General features: G+C 46.1%; 1 protein-coding gene across 2 annotated transcripts in view; it reads right to left on the reverse strand.

Annotated features, from left to right (window-relative positions):
- Positions 1 to 2,684: 2,684 nt before the first annotated feature.
- The window catches only part of Pde6d (phosphodiesterase 6D, cGMP-specific, rod, delta), a 46,785-nt gene continuing 30,708 nt past the window's right edge, over positions 2,685 to 18,761 (reverse strand). Inside the window, exons 1-5 of one of the 2 annotated variants that reach the window (XM_013026343.1) lie at positions 8,829 to 8,833; positions 6,841 to 6,929; positions 6,165 to 6,290; positions 5,227 to 5,332; positions 2,688 to 3,265 (exon numbers count right to left, since the gene is read on the reverse strand). In XM_013026343.1, coding sequence (XP_012881797.1) covers positions 3,184 to 3,265; positions 5,227 to 5,332; positions 6,165 to 6,290; positions 6,841 to 6,922 — 396 coding nt within the window. In that variant the 5' untranslated portion in view covers positions 6,923 to 6,929; positions 8,829 to 8,833 and the 3' untranslated portion in view covers positions 2,688 to 3,183. Of the gene's footprint in view, positions 3,266 to 5,226; positions 5,333 to 6,164; positions 6,291 to 6,840; positions 6,930 to 8,828; positions 8,834 to 18,761 lie in introns of those variants that run through there. The other variant, XM_013026265.1, reaches the window with a different exon arrangement.

Genomic DNA, 18,761 nt, shown 5'->3' on the forward strand with positions numbered 1-18,761 from the left:
TGCCTGAGGCCCTGGGTTCAATTCCTCAGCACCACATAAGCAAAAAGAAAAAAGCTGGAAGTGGTGCTGTGGCTCAAGTGGTAGAGCACTAGCCTTGAGATGAAGAGATGAGGACAGTGCCCAGGCCCAGAGTTCAGGCCCCACGACTGGACCCCCTTCCTCCCCCCCCCAAAAAAAAAGAGTTTTTTGGATTTGTCTGTCTAGGCTGGCTTTGAACCGCGATCCTCAGACCTTAGCCTCCGGAGTAGCCAGGATTACAGGAGTAAGTCATCAGTATCCAGCTGTAATTCTTTTTTTCTTAGGGCAGGTAGGCAAGGTTTGGCTGCGTGGAGACATAAAGCATTTTTTAGGAATTTCTTTCAGTACTGCAAAGTGTCTAGTCCCCAAAGAGGGTTCCCTCGGGGAATTGGGGGAGATACAGCTCAGGAAAAGGAGGAGATTGTTCCTCTCTAAGAAGTAAGATGAGGAAGGGGTAACAATGCTCAACAAGAAATATACTCAATGCTTGACTCAAGTAACTGTAACCCCTCTGTATAGCATCTTTACAATAAAATAAAAGTTAAAAAAAAGAAGGTAATATTTCAAGAGAGCAAGAGTAAACTGATTTTCACTTTCTTTTTCTTTTTTAAATTCAAGCTAAGGGACTGGGAAGGTTGCTCAGTGGTAGAGCGCTTGCCTTGCATGCATGAGGCCAGGGTTCGATTCCTCAGCACTACATACGCAGAAAAAACTGGAAGTTGTGCTATCACTTAAGTGGTAGAGTACTAGCCTTGAGCTGAAATACTGAGGGACAGTGCCCAGACCCAGAGTTCAAGCCCACAACCGACAAATAAATAAAAATAAAAATAAATCAAGCTGGGTACTGGTGGTTTACACCTGTAATCCTAGCTTCTCTGGAGGCTGAGATCTGTGGATTGAAGTTCAAAGCCAGCCTGGGCAGGGAAGTCTGTGAGATTCTTTTTTTTGTCAGTCGTGGGGCCTGGGCTCTTCAGCTCAAGGTGAGCGCTCTAACACTTGAGCTACAGCACCACTTCCGCTTTTCTAGTGGTTTATTGGAGATAAGAGTCTCACGACTTTCCTGTCCAGACTAGCTTGGAACCATGATCCTCAGATCTCAGCCTCCTGAGTAGCTAGGATTACAGGCAGGAGCCACCCGTACCCAGCCATCTGTGAGATTCTTATCTCCAATAAACCACCAGAAAACTGGAAGTGGTGCTGTGATTCAAGTGGTAGAGCGCTAGTCTTGAGCTGAAGAACACAGAGTTCAAGCCCTGTGACCAACAACAACAAATTTCAAATTTTGACTATCCATTCATTCATTTAGTGCTATTCCTCTCTCTGAATTTTTGTACACAAGGCTAGCACTCTAATACTTGAGCCACAGCTCCACTTCTGGCTCTTTGGTGGTTAACTGAAGACAAGTATCTCACTGTTTTTCCTGGCCAGGATGGCTTCGAACCTTTATCTCAGATCTCAGTCTCCTGAGTAGCACAGATGTTAGCCACCAGGGCCTGGCTAATTTTTTATACTTAAAAAGTAGCTTCGTTCTCAGTTGAGAGGATTTCCATCCTGGCTAGAATCGAACTGTGATCTTTCTAACCTCAGCCTCTCCAGGTTCGAGGATTACCAGTGCTCTGAACTGCTCGTGCGTGGCTTTAAAACGCTTTTGGAAGCCAGCACTGGTGCCTCACACCTGTGCTCCTAGCTAACCAGGAGGCTGAGATTTGAGTGTCAGGATTCAAAGCTAGGTAGGACAGGAAGAGTCTCACAGGGACTTTTCTTCCCTGGGCTGGTTTTGCACTGGATCCTCAGATCTCAGCCTCCTCAGTAGCTAGGATGACAGGCTTGTGTGTCCAGCAGGACCTTATGCTTTCTAAGCAAGCTAAGCAAGTGCTCTACCACTTGAACCACGCCCTACTCCTTTTACTTTCATTTCTTAAATTTCAGATAGGATCTCCCACTTTGCCAGAACTGGTATTGGTCTGAAATCCTTCTACTTCTACCACTTGAGTGGAATTACAGGCATGAGTCATGACACTGATTCTCAGAGGACTTGTGATTATTGGCGTTGAATGAAGGACCATGAAAGCTACAGCAGCCCAGAGGTTAGGGTCCTAAGCATTTGATATTCTCTGATATTTGAAATCCACTTGATACTCTCTGACAGGCCCCAGAGTGCTACAGATGGACTTGTGTCACCCACCCTGGCTTCCTCTGACCACGGCCTAAAAGCTGTCTAGCCTGCCCGGCCTGGTGCTTCCCAATCGTTCTTTCTCATAAAGTATATTTTTGGGAAGCAGCAACCAAGCCACTCAGGAAGAAGAGATATTGGTCCTTCTCTGGAGTAAAATGGAGTTGAAGTCTTACTATGTGACAAATGCTTTTTTTTTTTTTTTTGCTGGGTGTGGGGCTTGAACTCAAGACTGAAGCCTGTCCCTAAACTTTTTTGCTCAAGTCTAGTGCTCTACCACTTTGAGCTACAGAGTTACTTTTGGTTTTCTAGTGGTTAAATGGAGAAAAGAGTTTCATGGACTTTCCTGACCCAGCTTAGAATCGTGATCCTCAGATCTCAGCCTCCTGAGTAGCTAGGATTACAGGTGTGAGCCACTGGCACCTGGCCAACAATACTTCTTCCCTCACAGACAGGTTCACATTCCAGAAAAAAAGGAGAGAAATGGAAGCAGTGCCATGCTAAAGACTGTAGCAATATTTTAATTACATTATGTAATAATAATATCATAGTCTATTTTACAAGGTAAATGTATGAGAATGTATGAAATAGAAATGGTAGGAAAAGTAACTAAACATGGGTCAGGAACGGGAAGTTTTCCAAAACCAGGGGCCAAAGGAAGCCTGCAGGGCCCAGGGAGGCGGCGGCAAGGGGCGTGTGCAGTGTCGGCTCGTGGTATGCGTTTGCTCCCACGTTTGCACCAGGAAGGAGTAGAGGCGCGTCCCCTGCCCTGGTCTGGGGTTGGGAGTTTTGTCTGGTCAACGGAAGATGGCAGTTTAGGAGAAAAGAAGCCATCTGGTTACCTATATAGAGCTGGTCCCCGGCGGCCATAGGCAGGTCTGCGGCGACAGAATTGGGTGAAGTGTCAAAAATCAAATGTGTGGAGGAAAAAAGTCAACAGTTTTTCCTCCCCCCCAAACCCCAAATTCCTGAAGTGCACAGACGTTCTTCTCTCAGACGTAGAAAAGCCTCACTTTGGATGTGCTTACAAGAAGATCGTCATCAAAAAACTTTGTCTCTATGATGACGTTCCCCCTGCGAGAAAGAAGAGATGAGGGTGAGCCTTGGAAACCGGAAGGGGCGGGCCCTGCTCCGCAGGTGCTTCCTGTCCTGCGTCCCTGGCCAGGCAGAGGCTCCAGCTAGAGCCGTAGCTGGGGCCACTGAAATTCTGGTCCAGAGTTGGGCATATAATCTCAGCACTGGAAGCTGAGGCAGGAAGATCACAAGTTCAAGACCAGCCTGAGCTACACAGTGACATCTTTTGTCTATATGGGTGAGGTGTTTACATAGCACTTCACCTACAGGATGAATCTTCTGAGTACACTACAGCCCTTGGTAGAGCGCCCTGTATGAGTGGTAGAGAACCAGATCCCATGGACTTCTGGCTGGCCTACACATGGACTCCCGCAGAGCTTAGGCTGCGGTCAAGGTAGGCACCTTTCAAAGAACAGCTGAGTCTGGCCTACCTTGATTTGGGGCAAAAACACTGTTGTTTTTGGCTTGGCTTGCTTGTTTAGCTGGTGCTCCACCACTTGAGCCATACTTCCAGCCCCACTTTTCCCTGGCCACTTTGGAGATAAGAGTCTAGCAAATTTCTCCCAAAGTTGGCTTGAACCTCTATCTCCCAGAGCTCATTTCCATAGGTGTGAGCTACAGGTGCAGCTTAAAACAAAATTACATTCTGAGTCACCAAAAGGACTGTGGCAGACTGTTAAGGTGATCCAGATAATACAGAAATACTAGGGGTCAGCAGCCAGGAGAAGCAGTGTATACTTTCTGCCAGTTCCCTTCCACGAGGTCTCATTTTATCTTTACTTCTTGAGGGAATTGTTCATTCTTACTGGAGAGATGAAACACTAAGGTTCAGAAAGATAAGGTATTATATCACTCAAGATGGCAGGTAAGGTGCACTAGGAATTTAAATTTTTTTTTTGGGTCTGGTCGTGGGGTCTGAGCTCTGGGCCTGGGTGCTGTCCCTCAGCTCTTCAGCTCAAGGCTAGCGCTCTACCACTTGAGCCACAGCACCACTTCCGGCTTTTTTCTTTTTGTTTATGTGGTGCTGAGGAATCGAACCCAAGGCCTCATGCATGCAAGGCAAGCACTCTACCACTGAGCCACCTTCCCAGACCCTGTACTGGGAATTTAAAACATGATCTAATCTAAACTTTTATTTATTTGGTGCTGGGCCTGGGGCTTAAAACTCAGGGCCTGGGTACTGTTCCTGAGCTTTTGGCTCAAGGCTGGCACTCTACTAGTTGAGCCACAGCTCCACTTCCAGCTTTTAAGTAATTAATTGGAGATAACCGTCATTTATTTCTTTGCCAGTGTGGCTTGAACTTTAGGCCTGGGCGCTGTCCCTCAGCTTTTCAGCTCAAGGCTAGCGCTCTACCACTTTAGCCGTAGCGCCACTTCCAGTTTTCTGGTGGTTTATTGGAGATAAGAGTCTCACGGATTTTTCTGCCTGGGCTGGCTTTGAATTGCAATCCTCAGACCTCAGTCTTCTGAGTAGCTAGGGTTACAGGTGTGAGCCACCAGCGCCCAGCTATTTTTATTTTTATTTATTTATTCATTTATTATTTTTTTGGTCTGTCATGGGGCTTGAACGCTGGGCCTGGGTGCTGTCCCTCAGCTCTTCAGCTCAAGGCTAGCAAGCTACCACTTGAGCCAAAAGCACCACTTCTGGTTTTCTGGTGGTTTATTGGAGATAAGAGTCTTAAGAACTTTCCTGCCTGGGCTGGCTTTGACCAGTGACTCTCAGATATCAGCCTCTTGTGTAGCTAGAATTATAGGCACCCAGCCTAATCAAAACTTTGATTCTGCTCTGTCATGTTGCCTTCTTCATAGGACAGAAATCAGTAGCCTGTCACCTGTGACACCCTTGTGTATTCCTGTCCTATTTCTCCCTTATTCCTGGCCCTTGGATGAGACCCAGAGTCCCATCTGTCTGGCAGGACTGCTTTGAGACACACCCCACAGTTTCCAGGGGCCTCACTCACGTTAGGACGCTGGCTGGCATCATCTGAGACTCGGGTGCGGCCTCTATCAGGGACTGCCAGGTGTTCGTGGAGTTAGGGATCACAAAGCCAAACTCGAAGAACCATTCTGAAGGAAGAAGGAAGAGCCAGTGAGCTGGCACCCCATACATGCCTAAGTCCTAAAGGACTGTTTGTCCCCCCTTTAGGGCAAGGAAGCTGTCAGGCATCTACCAGGCCAGAGGCAAAAGAAAGTGCACGAAGCCTCCTCCAGCAGCTCCAGCTCACATCGGAGCCTAGTGTTTTGTTTTTGTTTGCTAGTTCTGGAGCTTAAACTTGGGGAGTGGGCACTACTAGCCCTGAACTTTTGTGCTCAAGGCAAGTGCTCTACCACTTGAATCACAGCTGCACTTCTGGCTTTTTGTGGCTCATTAGAGATGAGTCTCATGGATTTTCCTGCCTGGGCTGGCTTCAAACCTGAATCCTCAGATCTCGGCCTCCTGAGTATCTAGGAGCCACCAGTGCCCAGCTAGAGCCTTACTTTTTAGGGAGTCTAGCAGGTGAGGTCTAGGCAGCAGCAGAGTATATGGGGCACAGTCTCAGGAGTGTCATGGATGTGAACTTCAGCAGAGGTGGGCCTTTGCACTTGGAACCTTAGGTCTAAGGTGCCTACGAGATCTCTTTTCTGACATGCCAGAGCTCGGGAAGGGGGCTGAGGACGTTCCTCAGGCCTGACTGCGGCTGCTTCCTCTGCGTCCTCCTCCGCAGCATCGGGGTGCCACAAGGGCCCCCAGGGTCCCAGTCCTCCAAGGCCCTTGTCCTGGCTGGCCCTGTTGTAGTTTGTTTTCACTGGGGGTCCCCATGTTGCAGAGTGTGGAATCCTATTGCAAACTGTCTGGCCGCCCGGCGGCTCATCCGCCCCCCCTCAGCCCTGCCACGGGGCGCGGCAGGCAATGGAGCACCTTCTAGGCATTGCCCTTTGAAGTAAACTTTTTGTTCCAGGCGGAATTTTTCCATTTGCTCAGCTGAAGAAAAGTTCAATTCTCGAGACACTGCCTTGCACTTGAGGATTTTCTTGGGTACACGGGCTGGAAGAGAAAAGATAGGTTGGAGCCATGCTAAGTGAAATTCACGTGACTGCACTGTTTGGGTTTCTGAGTCTCTTGTGGCTGATTTTGAGCGGGCTGCACACATTACGTTTCAGATAAGGCCAGGGTAACCCCGTTACCCAAGGGAAGGCAGAAGGCCTGGGGGAGGGGAGGGGGATCAGCTGTGTCTGGCCGGTGGCCAAAGACACCACAAAAGCACCTAGCTGCCCCAGCCAGGCACACGAATGCCCGTTCGGTGGCACCTTTTCTTTTACTTAGGGAAATGAAAATGAACATTTTCTTTGGTGGCAAAAAGAAGTTGAGATCTAAACTTGTATCTTGGGGTATATTCTAATGTTAAATTTTTAGCACAAAATGGATTTTGGGAAGTGGGAGAAAGAAATGTTTAAAAGAAAGAAAAGGAAACAAGAAAAAGTGCCAGCAACAGGTGTGTGTGTGTGCTATGCCTTCAGGGTCCACTGGCCTGTTAAATGGGCATTTACTTAGCTCCCTGATGTGAAGAGGTCACGGTGTGTGCTCACAGGAGTACCTTCATGCTCCACCCCAGGGACAGACAAGTCTTCTGTTCCTTGCCAGAGTATCTTCCCCGTCTCTGCATCCCGAAGGTTCATCCAATTTCTGATCAAATAGGATCAAGGAAAAATAAGGTTCTGATAGTGACTGTATATGAGGCGGCTTCACAACTGTCTATTTCCTTCCTGCCAGGCCGGCCCAGCGTCTATGTATCATGATAGCAGATAGGGACATGCAGGAGAATAAAAAAGATAGCTAAAGGAAGAAGCAGAGACCCATAGGGGACGTTCCTAGAGCATAATTTAAAGATTGGCCAGGAACTGCTGGCTCACGCCTGTCATCCTAGCTACTCAGGAGGCTGAGATCTTAGGATTGTGGTTCAAAGTCAGCTCAGGCAGGGAAGTCTGTGAGACTCTAATCTCCAATTAACTACTAGAAAACCCAAAATGGGGGGCTGGAAAGGTGGCTCAGTGGTAGAGTGCTTGCCTTGCATGCATGAGGCCCTGGGTTCAATTCCTCAGCACCACATAAGCAAAAAGGAAAAAGCCAGAAGTGGCGCTGTGGCTCAAGTGGTAGAGTGCTAGCCTTGAGCTGAAGAGCTGAGGGACAGCGCCCAGGCCCAGAGTTCAGGCCCCTGACCGGACCCCCCCCAAAAAAACAAAGGGCTGGGAAGGTGGCTCAGTGGTAGAGTGCTTGCCTTGCATGTCTGAGGCCTTGGGTTCAATTCCTCAGCACAACATAAGCAAAAAGAAAAAAGCTGGAAGTGGCACTGTGGCTCAAGTGGTAGAGCGTTAGCCTTGAGCTGAAGAACTAGGGGACAGCGCCCAGGCCCAAAGTTCAGGCCCCAAGACCGGACCCAAAAAAAAAAAAAGTAAATAAATTTGCCAACGGAATCTGGCCAGTCAACATAAAGGAACATGTATCAGGCATTCCAAGGAAATGACTTCTGCAGAACTCAGTACAATGAAGGCCATAGTCCATTAGCTTCACCCATGGCGCGGAACTCTCAAATAGCTACAGGCTAGCTTACGAAGTCTAGGAGTCTCCATTTCCACCCATAAAAACTGCGTGTGGTAACATGGGCCTGTCATCTCAGCAACAGGAAGCCTAAAATAGGTGGATTGTGGCTTTGGTACACACCCAGGTGGGAGGTACAATGCTATTTCAACTAACCAGTACAAAGAGTCATGCTCAAGAGATAGAGGGGTAGGTTAGCAAGGGTGAGGCCCTGAGTTCAAACCCCTGTACTGTTGAGAGAGAGAAAGAGAGAGAGAGAGACAGCCAGGCGCCAGTGGCTCACGCCTGTACTCCTAGCTACTCAGGAGGATCGCGGTTCAAAGCCAGCCCGGGCAGGAAAGACTGTGAGACTCCTATCTCCAATAAACCACTAGAAAACTGGAAGTGGCGCTGTGGCTCAAGCAGTAGGGCGCTTGCCTTGAGCTGAAGAGCACAGGGACAGTGCCCAGGCCGAGTTCAGCCACACGACCAACCAAAAAAAAAAAAAAAAAAAGGAGAGACAGAGAGAGATAGAGAGACACAGAGCCCTCAACACGGTGGCTCATGCTTATAATAGCAGCGTTTTGGAGGTGGGGATCCGGAGGATCATGGTTCCAGGCTAGCCTGGGCAAACATTCAGAAGACCCCATCTCAATCAATGAAAGCTGGATATCATGCTAGCTACTCAGGAAGAATAAGTAGTGTTGGATCATGATCCAGACTGGCCCTGGGCATAAGGACAAGACCTACTAAAAGAATACCTAAGGGTCTGGGAATGTGGCTTACTGGTAGAGTGCTTGCCTAGATGCATGAAGCCCTGGGTTCAATTCCTCAATACCACATTCATGGAAAAAGCCAGAAGTGGGACTATGGCTCAAGTGGTAGAGAGTTCAAGCCCCAGGACTGGCAAAAGAAAACAACAAGAACAAAAAAAACCCTAAGGAAATGGGGGGCCGGTGGCTCACATCTGTAACCCTAGCTACTCAGGAGGCTGGAGATGAAGATCACAGTTTGAAGCCAGCCTGGGCAGAAAAGTCTGTGAGACTTTCTAATAAATGACTCATAAAAAGCCAGAAGTAGTACTGGGGCTCAAGTGGTACAGCACTAGCCTTGAGTTCAGGGATAGCACCCAGGCCCAGAGCTCAAGCCCCAGGACTGGCAACAAAACCAAACAAAACCTAAGGCAGGAGGGCTAGAGGCATGACTCAAATGGTAGATTACCTACCTAGCAAATCTAGGCCTTGAGCTCAAAATCAGTGGCATTAGGCAATACACATGCCCTTATTTTTATTTTATTTATTTATTTAATCAGCCATGGGGCCTGAACTCTGGGCCTGGCACTGCCCCTCAGCTCTTCAGCTCAAGGCTACCACTTGAGCCACAGTGCTACTTCTGGCTTTTTCTGCTTATGTGGTATTGAGGAATCTAACCCAGGGCCTCATGCTTTCAAAGCAAGCACTAAGCCCTACACATGTTGTTGTTTTTTTTTTTTTTTTGGGTCCGGTCATGGGGCCTGAACTCTGGGCCTGGGCGCTGTCCTTCAGCTCTTTAGCTCTCTAGCACTCTACCACTTGAGCCACAGCACCACTTCTGGGTTTTTTCTTTTTGCTTATGTGGTGCTGAGGAATCGAACCCAGGGCCTCAGGCATGCAAGGCAAGTGCTCTACCACTGAGCCACCTTCCCAGCCCCCTACACATGGTTTTAAAAGATATTTTTAGCCTGGTGCTGGTGGCTCACGCCTGTAATCCTAGCTACTTAGGAGGCTGAGATTTGAGGGTCGCAGTTCAAAGCCAGCCTGGGCAGGAAAGTCCATGAGACACTAATCTCTAATAAACTACCAAAAAACCAGACGTGGTGCTGTGGCTCAAGTGGTAGAGTGCTTGCCTTGAGCTGAAGAGCTCAGGGACAGTGCCCAGGCCCAGAGTTTAAGCTCCATGACATTAAAAAAAATAAAAAGTTTATATTCTCCCAGTAAACTGGTGCCAATATCCGTGAGAATGACAGGCCAAGCAAGGAAGCTGACAGCATGCGATCCGGACGTGAGGGATCGCACACACGAGTGGGATTCTCCAGTGAGCGTGAGGAATGCGTAAAACACACCACATGTTTGTACGGAAAGGAGAGCTAAGCAGTTAGGGAGATCCAGAGGTCAGAGGTGAATAGTCCTAAACTAGCAAACAAACAAAAACAACACAGGACTGTCTGACAAGGGCGAGTGCCAGGTAGCTCCAGAAGGAGGAAGTAGTCAGAGAGCGCCACAGCCTTCACTGTTGATGTGGCTGCGGGATCTCAGGCCCGGCTTTCCGAACAGGTACTCCAGGAAGACAGGGAAGAGCAGGGTGTTCAGGCCTGAGAAAGTCCTGTCATTTCCACAGTGGGGACTCAATACATAATGCCCAGCCTGAAGCACTGAACGCGGCCTCCCTGTGGTTCCAAACCAGCCCAGGGAAAAAAGTTCATGAGACTCAACAGAAGAGAAGCTGGGAATGGTGGCACACACCTATCATTTCAGCTGTAGCGGGAAGTGTATAACAGGGGGATCCAGGACTCTTCTCAAAATAACCACCGCAGAAACCACGGAGGCACGGCTCAGAGGGAGAGTGTCTACCTAGCAAGCATGAGGTCTTCAGGAGGCAACAACGCTTGATGAGAAATGTACTTGTTGTCTTGCCCAGGTAATTGTAACGCCTGTGTACCGTATTCTTACAATAACAAACAAACAGAAGAATGAGGTCTTGCATTCAAACTCCTGTATTATCCAAAAAAGAACATTTTAAAGTTTCCTATGTGACATTCTGTGGACAATAAATTTAAGATCCCTAATTTTATTATAAGGGAGAGAAGCCAAAAACATATGATTGATCTCTGTAAAGTAAGTGTCCTTTTCTTCATAAGTATTCAGGTTAAGGACTTAGCTGATTATCTTTGGGAGATCTGTCTGTCTATCTGTCTATCTATCTATCTGCCTACCTATCTTTGTGCTGGGCCTGAGGCTTGACCTCAGGGCCTGGGTGATGTCCCTGAGCTTTTGTGCTCAAGGCCAGTGCTCTACCACTTGAGCCACAACTCCATTTCTGGCTTTTGGCTGGTTAATCAGAGATCAGAGCTTTATAAACTTTTCTGCCTTGGGCTAGCCTTGAACCATGATCCTCAGACCTCAGACTACTGAGTAGCTATGAATACAAGTGTCTTCCTCCTGTGCCTGGCTTGAGAACAATTTTATAAATCATACAAATGCAAACCCATGATAGCCTTAATAAGTAAAAAACAAAAAAGCAGTAACTCTGTTGGTAACTTTTTTTTTAGTGGTTCATTAGGGATAAGAGTTACAGACTTTGCTGAACTGGATCCTCAGAGCTCAGCCTCCTGAGTAACTAAGATTACAGCCGTGAGCCACTGGTACAGGGCAGGTTAGTAACTTTAGTGTTTGGGGGAAGTAGCTCTGTGATTGTGTGCCTAGTGAGAGTCACAAAACCCTGGCTTTAGTCTCAGCACCACCACCAAAAATCCAAAAACACCTCTTCCCTCACAAAACACCCTCAAATCCAGAAAAATAACCCCCCAATACTTAAAAACAAATTTTCAATGGATGTGATGGTCCACACTTGTACAGCGTAGCTACTCCAGAAGGCAGAGGCTGGAGCACTGCCATCCCGGGGTACCCAGTAAGACTCTGCCTCAACAAAAACCCAGACCAAACCAAACCAGAAACAACGAGAACAGCTGCTCCTCAAAAAGTAGAAACATTTGGTCAAAAAACTGTTAGGAGTGAAAGGTGAACAGTGATGACTGGCCAGCATCGCTCAAAGCATTTTTGCTTTAATAGCTCTTTGCTAACTAGATTTTCAGGGAAAAAGTTTTAAGACTCACAGGTCAAATCACTTCCAATCTTGAGGAGGATTAGGTGGACAAGCTTTAAAGACTGGGGACTGGAGTACTATTTATAACACCAACCTCTGGGTCAGCCAGGTCTTTTCTCATTTAGACTCTGTTGATCTGTGCCCAAGGCAAGTCCACAGAAAACACTCTTTTACCACTAGAAGCTTCCTATTCAGAGGAGAGCAGTCCCAGGAATTGAGATTCTCTTATATGTAACCAGGCAGAAGTCAGCATTCTCACATGTAAAAGTAAAAAGAGTATGTTTAACTTAGCTTCTGACCCAAAGCAATAGTTCATAAAGCATTAAGATGGTAAAAGGAACAAAACAAACAAACAAACAACAAAAAAGAATTTAGAATATCTTAGCTGGGTGCCAGTGGCTCACGCCTGTAATCCTAGCTACTCAGGAGGCTGAGATCCGAGGATTGCGGTTCAAAGTCAGCCCTGGCAAGGCAAGTCCATGAGACTCTTATCTCCAATTAACCACCAGAAAACTGGAAATGGCGCTGCAGCTCAAGTGGTAGAGTGCTTGCCTTGAGCTGAAGAGCTGAGGGACAGTGCCCAGGCCCAGAGTTCAAGCCCCATGACTGACCAGAAAGAAGAAAGCAGCAGCAGCAGAAGAAAGCAGAAGCAGAAGCAGCAGCAGCAGAAAAAGCAGCAGCAGCAGCAGAAGAAGAAGAAGAGAAGAATATTTTGCAACAATTACCTAGGAGTATTTGGAATGACTATACTGGCTGGTCAATATCAGTTTCCAGGTAACAGATCTACTCTACGTATCATGGTGTCATGTTAGAACACCACTGACTGAAGAAGGAAAAGGGAAAAGTAGAGAGGAGAATGAGAATGGGGAAGGCAAAGGGGTGAAGAGCGAAGAGAAACACGTAGAGGAGAAGATACATGGGCAGGAGTAAAAGGAGAAAACGGTGTATACACACGTAATTTAACTTGCCCAGATTTTAGTTTGTAAATGTCAACAATAGAAGACACTGAGACCTTCCAGGGGTACCAGCACCACATAAAATGCCTACAAAAGAGTTTTCCAAGAGGCCTGGGAAGGGAGCTTGGTGGTAGAGCACTTGTCTTGCATGCATGAGGCCCTGGGTTCAATTTCTCAGCACCACATAAGCAAAGAGAAAAAAGCCAGAAGTGGCTCAAGTGGTAGAGGGCTAGCCTTGAGCTGAAGAGCTGAGGGACAGCGCCCAGGCCCAGAGTTCAGGCCCCATGACTGGACCCAAAAAAAAAAAAAAAGTACCCCTCTGTACAGTATGTTCACAAATAAAATAAAATTAAAAAAAAAGTTTTCCAAGTAGTTTAAGTTACAATAAGAACGTGGGATATTATATCATAGTTATTCAGGACTGCAAGGCAAAAAACGATGGGAATAACTTCTTGCCAATTATGTTCAAATTATCTAATAGCATGCATTGTTTTATTCTCTCTAGTCTTCAATAAGGGAAATATAACTGAAAGTTTGGTTGTATTAACATTTGACTGATTTTAGGCACTCAAAACTGTGTCATTCCTAGAATATTTATCATCTTTTATTTTGCTCATATAGTAATCTCCATCCCTTTCATATTTACTATTAGGGCTGGGAAGGTGGCTCAGTGGTAGAGCACTTGCCTTGCATGCATGAGGCCCTGGGTTCGATTCCTCAGCACCACATAAGCAAAAAAAAAAGAAAAAAGCCAGAAGTGGTGATATGGTTCAAGTGGTAGAGTGCTAGCCTTGAGCTGAAGAGCTGAGGGACAGCACCCAGGCCCAGAGTTCAGGCCCCACGACCGGACCCCCCCAAGAAAATGTGCACTCATATTATTAAAGAGTACAGAGAAATTAGGAATTTACCTTGCTGTCATTTGTGCTGGTACTGGAGCCTGAACTCATGACCCTGTATGGCTGGTGCTTTACCATCTGAGCCATAGCCCTAGTATAGTTAATTGGTGATAGAATCTCAGACATTTCTGCCTGGGTTGCCTTTGCATCTTGATCCTCTGATCTTAGCCTCCTCAGTAGCTAAGATTACAGGTATGAGCTACACATGCCTGGCTCTTTTTTGGGTTGTGAGATGAAGTATTACTTAGCCCAGGACGGCCTTGAATTCAAGATCCTCTTGCCTCAGCCTAAGTGTTATGATTATAGGCATGAATCACAATGCCCGTTCTGATGTCAAATTCTACTTTTATTTCTCTTTCTATTCATATATATGTGTATGTGTATATATATTCATATATATGTATATATATGTATAATGCTGGTACTAGGGCTTGATCAAGATCCATTGTACACTATGTAAAAAATGAACCACATAACTTGAGGGTAGGAATGGTTTGGGGAAAGATGGGGGAAGAACAAAGGGAGGGGGAAAGGGTGACATTGATCAAGATGCATTGTACTTATAATTTGACTTCTGGAATTGAAACTCCTCTGTATAATTACCTAATAAAATAAGTAAATATTAAAAAAATAGTATGGCTTTTAAGCTAAAAATAGTTTTCTTTTTCATTTCTTTTTGGTTGAGAGTTTTCACTGTATTTTTAACATTTTCAAATTTGAAAATGTTAAAATGTGTTTAATCACTACTTATTTAAAAAAATAGGCTGGGAAGGTGGCTCAGTGGTAGAGTGCTTGCCTTGCATGCATGAGGCCTTGGGTTCAATTCCTCAGTACCACATTAGCAGAAAAAGCCAGAAGTGGCACTGTGGCTCAAGTGGTAGAGCGCTAGTCTTGATCTGCAGAGCACAAGGACAGCACCCAGGCCCAGAGTTCAGTCCCCATGACCAGCAAAAAAAAAAAGGCCTAATTTTTCCTATCCTAGATTACTTAGATTTCTTCCTTCCATTGGAAACATTTCTTCAGTGATGATCTGGGCCTATGAGACTTTCTCCTCTGAGGGGTAGGAAGTTCCTGCAGAAGAAGACTGGGGTAGGTCTGTGCTGAGTTTGATCAGATGATTCTTGTTCAGTAGCTTATCATATATCAACTCTCCTTTAAGTTTACTATAAATGTAGAAATATGTAGATTCTTTAAATAGGAGGACAGAATGAATAGGCTACACAATTGTACCTTCAGGTTAAAACAGATACTATAATCTCTGTATCTCTTAACTAATGAGCATTTAAAACTCAGCTTCCTCTTGTAAACTGCTCTTCCTCAATAGCATTTTCTTGTCTTCTGTCTCATTTGGAGCAGTAGTTGCCAGTTCCCTTATTTGATTATAGGTTTCTTGATTTCTAGGTATTTCCTCTCCTTTGGTTGACAATAGCAGATAGACTTTTTTCCCCCCATTTGTGGGGGCCTGAACTCCGGGCCTGGGCATTGTCTTGAGCTCTTCAGCTCAAGGCTAGCTCCCTACCACTTGTGAGCCACAGTGCCACTTCGGCTTTTTCTGCTTATGTGGTGCTGAGGAATTGAACCCAGGGCCTCAAGCATGCAAGGCAAGCATTCTACCACTGAGCCAACTTCCCAGCCTCAGATAGAGTTCTGACAGAGGTAATGCTATTTGTTTGGCTATATTGATTTAGAACTTTCTAGTATACCAAAGTATTCAGGAAAAAAAAATCACATGTTTCTTCTGGGTTGTACATAGGTTGTACATAATTTCTAGGTTGTGCCTAGAAATTAGTAGGGATATTTTATATAAAGATAGCCAATATTATTATTATTTTATAGAATACTCTCTTCCTTTCTAACTTTTTTTTTTCCTGTCCTGAGGCTTGAACTCAGGACCTGAGCACTGTCCCTGAGCTTCTTTGCTCAAGGCTAGGACTCTACCACTTGAGCCACAGCTCCACTTCAGTCTTTTGTTTTGGTAGTATATTGGAGTCAAGAGTCTCAAGGACTTTCCTGCCTGGGCTAGCATCAAACTGTGATCCTCAGATCTCAGCCTCCTGAGTAGCTAGGATGACAGGCGTGAGCCACTGGCTCCCAACTTCTTTTCTTTTTTTTTTTTCCTTTTTTACAGGTAAAGAAGCCAAAATGCCTATCAAGGGTTCTTAGAATATTCATCTTCAATATTGCCTGAGGCAAGTGCCAAGGCCAAACTATCTGTAACGAAAGCAACTCCCGGGGCACGGAGAGAACCAGAAACTCTGGGCTGAATTAGAAACAGCTGGCACGACTGGCCAGTGTCAGTTTGCTCCGTCACCAGTATTGTTTCGTCTCAGTCAGAGCCACAAGGGAGGCTGCAGGGTTTGCTTTTGATTGGTAACAACAGCAGGGGCCTCGGATTCCCTCTCCTGCTTTACCCCATTCTGCTCCTCCCCTGGAAACAAAACATGCAGAACAACACAGTAAGCTGAGAGCCAATAGGCCAGAAACTTGCGGTGTGCTACTTGGGGGAGCAAGGAACTAGCTGTAAGAGGAAAGAATCAGAGGAAATTCTGTAGAGATGGCTTTGGCAGGGAAGCCTGCGAGGCTCCTTTTCTTTGCTGTTTCCCTCCTTCTCTCCCTCTCTTTCTAATATTTTTTATTTAGAGATCATATTGAAGCTAAGATGATAGGCATGAGCCACCTGCCCCTGGCTTCATCACACATCTTTTACATATGCTAAATTCCAAGTCAGTGCAGAAAAATGGTCATTTCATGCTATATTCTACAATATACTCCATTTGGCCTCAAGAATTAAACATAAAGAAAATATAGGTGAATATTTATGTGACCAAGGATGAGAAGGACCACTCCAAACAGAAATGCAAAAGAATTCATCAAGTATATATAGGTCCACAGAAAAAGTTCAGGAACTGAGCGGTGTTAGCAGAAATGAGGGGAAGGGCAAAGGCTGGGGACAGAGGCTGGAAGAGGCACCTTTAAAAATCATTTCGTTAGAAGAAGAATGCATGTGTGTATATCCATGCAATTTAAGTTCAAAGTTACTTCTGGAAATAGAAAAATCCTTTATAATTCGAAATTATGATAATGCCAAAAAACTTAGAAGAGAAGTACTTCAGAGGCAAGGGTTCCGTCTGTAAAGGTTTTTTTGTTGTTGTTGGTGGTGGTGGTCGTGGGGTTGAACTCTGGGCCTGGGCGCTGTCCCTCAGCTCTAGACTAGCACTCTACCACTTGAGCCACAGCACAACTTTTGGTTTTCTGGTGGTTTACTGGAGATGAGTCTCACAGACTTTTCCTCCCCAGCTGGCTTTGAACCTGAGCCGGGAGCCGGTGGCTTACACCTAGCTACTCAGGAGGCTGAGCTCTGAGGATCACGGTTCAAAGCCAGGAAAGGAAAGTCCGTGAAACTTATCTCCAATGAACCACCAGAAAACCGGAAATGGTGCTGTAGCTCAAGTGGTAGAGCGCTAGCCTTGAGCTGAAGAGCTGAGGGACAGCGCCCAGGCTCAGAGTTCAAGCCCCACGACCAACAAAAAAAAAGATCTCAGCCTCCTAAGTAGCTAGGATTACAGGTGTGAGCCACTGTTGCCCCGAAGTTTTATTTTGGAGGGGGAGATGCTGATTCTGAGTCTTGAATTAGGGCCTGGTCACTCTGTTCCCTAGCTTTTTTGCTCAAGGCTGGTGCTCTACCACTTGAGGCACACCTCTACTTTCAACTTTTTGCTGATAGAGAGAGGAGTCTCAAGCAAGTCTCAATGTGCTTTCCTGCCTGGGCTAGCTTTGATCCTCAGATCTCATCCTCCTGAACAGCTTAGATTACAGACTTTTTTTTTTTGGTTGGTCATGGGGCCTGAACTTTGGACCTGGGCGCTGTCCTCAGCTCTTCAGCTCAAGGCTAGCGCTCTACCACTTGAGCCTCAGCCCCACTTCCAGCTTTTTTGGCTTATGTGGTGCTGAGGAATCGAACCCACAGCCTCATGCATGCAAGGCAAGCACTCTACCACTGAGCCACCTTCCCAGCCCTAGATTACAGACTTGAGTTACTAGCTGGAAAGGCCTTTCTGTTGGGTGGGAGAGGCAGGGGTATTGGGTGGAGTATAAAGCAAAAGAGAGGATACAGAAGGGAAGACTTGGTCTCTGTATCTATAGTTCTGAGGTCCAGGAAGTTTATGAGAAGAATCATGGAGACATTTATAGACTATTCTCAAGGTTTCCAGTCTGGTGAGGGAAACAAAATTATTTTGGTGACAAAACTGACTGAGGGCTTCCTCTCTTTGAGTGTGGGTCTCTTTGGTGATTTCATGACCTCACCTGACCTTCCTTTCCAGATGAACCAGGTCCTAAAGTTTCTTCCTCTGAAATTCATTGCTACAGCATCTCTGGGCTTTGGCAAGAACTTCCACTTAACTGCTTTGTCATTTTTTTCCCTCTGCATTTCAATCTGGTGCAGTCATACTAATCTTTTGTTTTTGTTGTGTTGTGGGGCTGGAACTCAGGGCCTGGACTCTATCCCTAATATCTTTTTTGCTCAAGCCCAGTGCTCTACTACTGAGAGCCATAGCATTACTTCCAGTTTTCTGGTGTTTAATTGGAGATAAGAGTCTCAAGGGGACTTTTCTGCCCAAGCTGGGTTTGAACTAGGATCCTCAGATCTCAGCTTCCTGAATAGCTAGGATTACAGATATGAGCCTCTGACGCCTAGCATTAATCTTTCTTAAATTATCACTCAGTTCATGCTCTCTTCCTGCTCAAAACCTCTCAGTGCCTCTCTCTCCCCTAGTCTAGACCTCCTAGGTCAACAATGCTACGGCAGGCTGACAGGCTGACCCCACCTCACCCGCAGTGCGCAGGCCCCAGATCAGGACGCGCTAGTCACTTCTACCCTGTGGAGGCTTCCCATCCTTTCCTGCTCTCCTTCTTCATTCCGGTTCCAGCATCCTTCTGTGTTCCTCCCGTAAGAACACAGCACAACAGAGCTGAAGCATGGCCTTGAGTTTAATCACGACTCTATTTTAACAGTTTTCTGACTTTGAGCTTAATTTTTCTTTTCTTTTTTGTCAGTTATGGGGCCTGAACACAGAGTCTAAGTGCTGTTCCTGAAATACTTTGCTCAAGGTTAGCCGAGCTAAATTTCTCTATTTCTTTCTTTTGTGCTGGTCCTCAGGCTTGAACTCAGGGCCTGGGTGCTGTCTCTGAACATTTTTGTTCAAGGTTAGTGCTCTACCACTTGAGCC

The sequence above is a fragment of the Dipodomys ordii genome, unplaced genomic scaffold (genome assembly GCF_000151885.1).
Source record: "Dipodomys ordii isolate 6190 unplaced genomic scaffold, Dord_2.0 Scaffold1, whole genome shotgun sequence".
Classification (NCBI taxonomy): domain Eukaryota; kingdom Metazoa; phylum Chordata; class Mammalia; order Rodentia; family Heteromyidae; genus Dipodomys; species Dipodomys ordii.